The sequence below is a fragment of the Telmatherina bonti genome, assembly GCF_933228915.1.
Source record: "Telmatherina bonti genome assembly, chromosome: 12".
Lineage (NCBI taxonomy): Eukaryota > Metazoa > Chordata > Actinopteri > Atheriniformes > Telmatherinidae > Telmatherina > Telmatherina bonti.
Window position 1 is genome coordinate 22,903,741 of NC_136610.1, and position 4,595 is coordinate 22,908,335.

General features: G+C 35.8%; 1 protein-coding gene across 2 annotated transcripts in view; it reads right to left on the reverse strand.

The window, feature by feature from the left end:
- Positions 1-1,172: 1,172 nt before the first annotated feature.
- Positions 1,173-4,595, reverse strand: part of ubl3b (ubiquitin-like 3b) — an 8,976-nt gene continuing 5,553 nt past the window's right edge. For both annotated transcript variants that reach the window (XM_079249530.1, XM_079249531.1), the window contains exons 4-6: positions 3,940-4,026; positions 2,966-3,043; positions 1,173-2,697 (exon numbers count right to left, since the gene is read on the reverse strand). In XM_079249530.1, coding sequence (XP_079105656.1) covers positions 2,645-2,697; positions 2,966-3,043; positions 3,940-4,026 — 218 coding nt within the window. In that variant the 3' untranslated portion in view covers positions 1,173-2,644. The remainder of the gene's footprint in view (positions 2,698-2,965; positions 3,044-3,939; positions 4,027-4,595) is intronic.

The following is a 4,595-nucleotide window of genomic DNA, read 5'->3' on the forward strand; positions in this document are numbered from 1 at the left end:
GGCTTCAACAATAACCTAATTGCCGTCACCAGTTATAATAATAATAATAATTCAAACTAATATAGTACTAATATAGCTTTTTGGACACTCAAAAATGCTTTACATAGAAGAGCAAAGAGGAGAAAAGATGTTAAGTCCTTCAGAGGGTCTGAGATATATTGCTCAAAACTACTTTAAAAGACTGCAAAAAGTCTGATAGCAAAATGCAAAATAATAACTGAGTGGGTCAAGACTACAGCAACTTTTTTACTCATCACTGGACAATGATGAGGGTTTTCTTCCCTATCCCACCAATAGACAACATGCCTTCCTGCTGCCATGTTATGAAGGTCAGTTAGAACATGGGACTTTTTTATTGCTCCTCATTTTACTATTGTTAGCCATTTTTACCATATTTAGTTTAGTTTTTTTATTTGAAGGTGTCATTGATTGTGCGCTTGGTTTTTGTTGCCAGACACTTGAATTTCTCCTTTGGGGATTAATAAAGTTTTATCTATCTATCAGTCTATCTATCTTAGTATATATATATATATATATATATATATATATATATTTTTTTTTTTTTTTTAATCTTTTGACAGCAACAAGCTAATGTTGTATAACTACCATTTTGGAGTTTCACACAACCTAATTTCACAGAAAGAACTAAAATATAATGCTTATTTACATGTTCGCGGCACAAAGTAAAGTGCCAAACCCAAAGAAATCAGCACAATGTTAAGTTGATGATGAAGCCTAAATAATTTCTACTTAAAATCAAGGTATTGTGTTAATTAATGCCGTGAGCAACGGAGGAGCATATCTAAATATATTAGGTATTTAAGAATAGACAGATGGATTTTCAGATGTTAGAGCAAGATCTTGCAGGAAATCCTCGAGAAACTACCTATTCGCAGAGTATAATGGATTTAACTAAAACATTTTAAGCTGGAACTGAAGCACAAAACCATTTTGTATTATTAATCTATTCTGATTGTAGGTAAATAATTGACCATTTTTAAATAGGTATTTAAAAAAAAACCCAAAAAAATAACCTTCTTCCTAAACTGGAATTGTTTTGATGTTAGTAGTCAGAGTCCCATTTTAAGGTTACCTAAAATGTGAACTTAATATTTCTTCAAAATGAATTCACAATTCAGAAATAGAACATTTAAATGAAGAGAAGTTGCCTTATGTAAAGATTTATTAATTTATAATACAAGATTTAATGTAGAGCACATTGCAATTTAGTTTTTACATTTATTCATACAGAGCTAAATTTCATAGCAGTGACACTGATTGACGAAAACACAAACCAAAGGATACTCAATGGAAGGAATCAAAAGGTTTCAACTGTTTCTGATGAAACCGCAGCCCATCAACTCTCCCAGTGCACTACCTTTGTTTCTTTTTTTTTTTAAAAACACGTCCTCACACAGTATGCCACGTGCATCACACACCCCTCACTCACACAAACTCACCCTCACTAAAATTCAACAAATACCTATGCACAAGATAAAAATTGATATTTAAATTTCAATATTAATATTACTTAATTCCACGATAAAAGGCAAACAAGAAATAACAACAGCATCCAAATGACAAGGAGGTAAAACACCACCCAGTTTTCTTTTTTTCTTTTCCTTTTATCCAACAGGAAAAATTCCCACTGCTTAAGTTTTCATATTTCATAATGGAGGAGTGGGGGTCTCAGAGTAAAGCCACTCCTCCCTCCAACACTTCTACTGATCTGTATTTAACTGGCCCATTGAGTCAGCTCCCATTACAAGGAAATGTTGGCAGTCTAGTCAATAACATTGCCCATCTAAAATTTGAACAAGACTTTTGACTTCTGAGTCCCCCGATTACGTCTTTTTAGGCCTCGCTGGGAGTCTGTCCTTGTTTCCTTTGGACCTGCGGGTGTTTACCCAGCTCTTCCTGTTTAAAGTCTTTTCTCCATTGGTCCACTGACAGAAACAGATGCAGGTGATGGCTTAGAGGCCACCGGCGCTGACACAGACAGAAGCTTCAGTTAGTGAGGCAGAAACAGTCTGTGGAGGATGGCACGCTTTCTGCCACATGGGGATTTAAGGTCTGTGTGACCAAAAACATGAACATAAAATAAACAAGCCGTGAGGGAAGAGACAACAATAAACATTTCTGAATTAAACTGGTTAAGTGCATGAGAAAGTTAACACAATTCGGTAAGACCAAGAGAAATGTCTGTGTGACTAGTAGGGAAGGGTTCAAGCCCACAAATCATTTATAGCACTTCTGTGTCCGTGAAGAGTGATGAGTTCCTGGGTTTTTTCACAACATAACATCTTTGCTTTTTGAAAACATGTCTGGGACAGAGTGTATGTTTTGTTAGACCTTCGATTAAAAAGGAGCAATAACCCCAAATTATGCTGATAAAGTACAATTTCAGGGACCAAATGTGGATTTATTGGCACAAAAAAAAAAAAAAAAGGAAAAAAGCTTCTGATTGGACAGGAATTCAGCTTAAGCAAGTAAGGACCCCGGCAGTCTTCCTGTGAGTTATTCCACATCAACAGCTGATGGGACCACCGGCAGGAGAAAACGAAGTGTGTGGATGTTCAGATGCTTGTGTTATGTTCTGTTTGTAAGATGTTTGGATAAAGGGAGCGGGGTCATTTCTGATGATTTACAAAAGGAGGCAGCAGTTGCTCTCTGTGGTTTTTTCTCTGTTCCTTTGACCTACAAAGAAAAGTAAAAAATGAGATAAGAAAAGTAGAGCTGACAGGAGATGGAGGCTACAAATCATCTGTGCGTGCATCAAGAAAAGAAGCTGCCTGTCTGATGTTTGGAAAGAAATGGATCATGTTGATCTTTTTTTTTTATTCCCTTTAACTTCCTTTAAATATTCATTGCTGTAATACTGCATCAGATAAACACATCCAAACAACATAAACCAATCGTGTTTTACTGCTAAATAATAACCACACATGAAAGACAAGTCTCTCACCATGAGAGTTGGGCTCCGGAAGCGTCTCTCTGGCAACCAAGTGCATGACAGTCGTCCGGCCCGGTGGAAGTTTTAGAGCTTTAAACATGAAATACACATCATGAGTTACTTCTGTTCAATGTGCATCACCATATGTGAAAACAAGAATGTTGTGGGGTTTTTTTGTTATTTTTTTTTTAATTCTCTGGGAAACATTAATTCAAATGAGAATCCTTTGATGGTTTTCATGTTAAGACCCTCCATTTGTCTCTAAGAATGACAGGTTTAAATGCAGGCAGGATGCTACTGTCACTATGGCAACAGATGGGTTCATTTTCTCAATCCAGGCTACATGATACTGTATGAGTTTCTCGTTTAGTACAGCTAATCAGGGACCAAGTGGTCTTATCAAATTAAAGGTTACATAAACTTTTGTTGTAAAGTATATTTAATTCTTAAAGAAATTGCCACTGCATAATTCTACTTAAATGCCTTTCATTCATGATATATCAGCATAGCATCTACTTCTTACATTTTTGTATTTAACATATCATAACTGGATAGTTTTTGTGAGTAATGTGTATACATTTACCAGAGATTAATTTTAACTCTTATTATGCAAACTATTTCATTCACTTTTGAAAAGTAAAAACATTGTTGATCTTTGTGGCTTCATACATTTAACAATAAAACTAGTTACCATGCATTAGCTACCATGTAATTTATAGCTTCATATAAGGAGCATCTGTGACATAATTTGAAGACAATGAACAAATCCCTCAACTGCTCTTTAAGATTTAAAGCATCATATTTTTGTTATATTGCTATACCTTTAATTATGGTTGAGGTTACATCTAGAAATTCCCACAGTTGGGTGTGAAGGTTTAGATTTGGCCCTTGGAATAGTAGGCTAACAAATAGGTGCACTCAGTTGAAATGCATTACAGACAGCTGAAGGTAACATTTCTGATCATTGAGATGGACCATGTTCTTACCTCCCAGGGTAACATTGCCGTGAAGGAAGCGCCCCTGGAAGATGAGGCGCAGTATACTGGGACTACTCACCCGCTCCTCCTCCCATCCTGCCCAAAAAACAAAGAAAGGCATCGCTTTTAGTTTTGTTTTTTTAAGTACACATTTCATAAATATAAGTACATCAGCCACTGTTATTGTTTATTGTAAGTAATATAATCTAACTGTGCCTCATAAGATCTAATCATTGTGAAAAGTTTGAGCCAAATTTATACAATCACCTACTTTACAAGGGAAAAAGAAATCTTAATATTTAGCGCCTAAAACCTTGTTTGGTATCCCAACAATATCTTTTTATGCCAGCTTGGTGTCAGTGTATCTCCACTAACTTAATATTGTCCAGTCCTCAAGCTCTATTATCCTGCAGCTTTTAGATGCATCCCTTTACCTGAATCAAATGAATATCTCGTTAACTAGATCTCAGCAGAGCTGAATGACCGATGAGTGAATTCAGCTATTTAATTTGGCTGTGTTGGAGAGAAGTTCTACGTAAAAGTTACATGATAGTAGATCTCAAGGACTTGAGCACTCATGCTGCAAAATGTAGAGTTCTGGGCCAATAATTTGGACTAGCTCTATTATTTAGCATCACTATGCAGTGCTCTTCCTAATCCTTTTT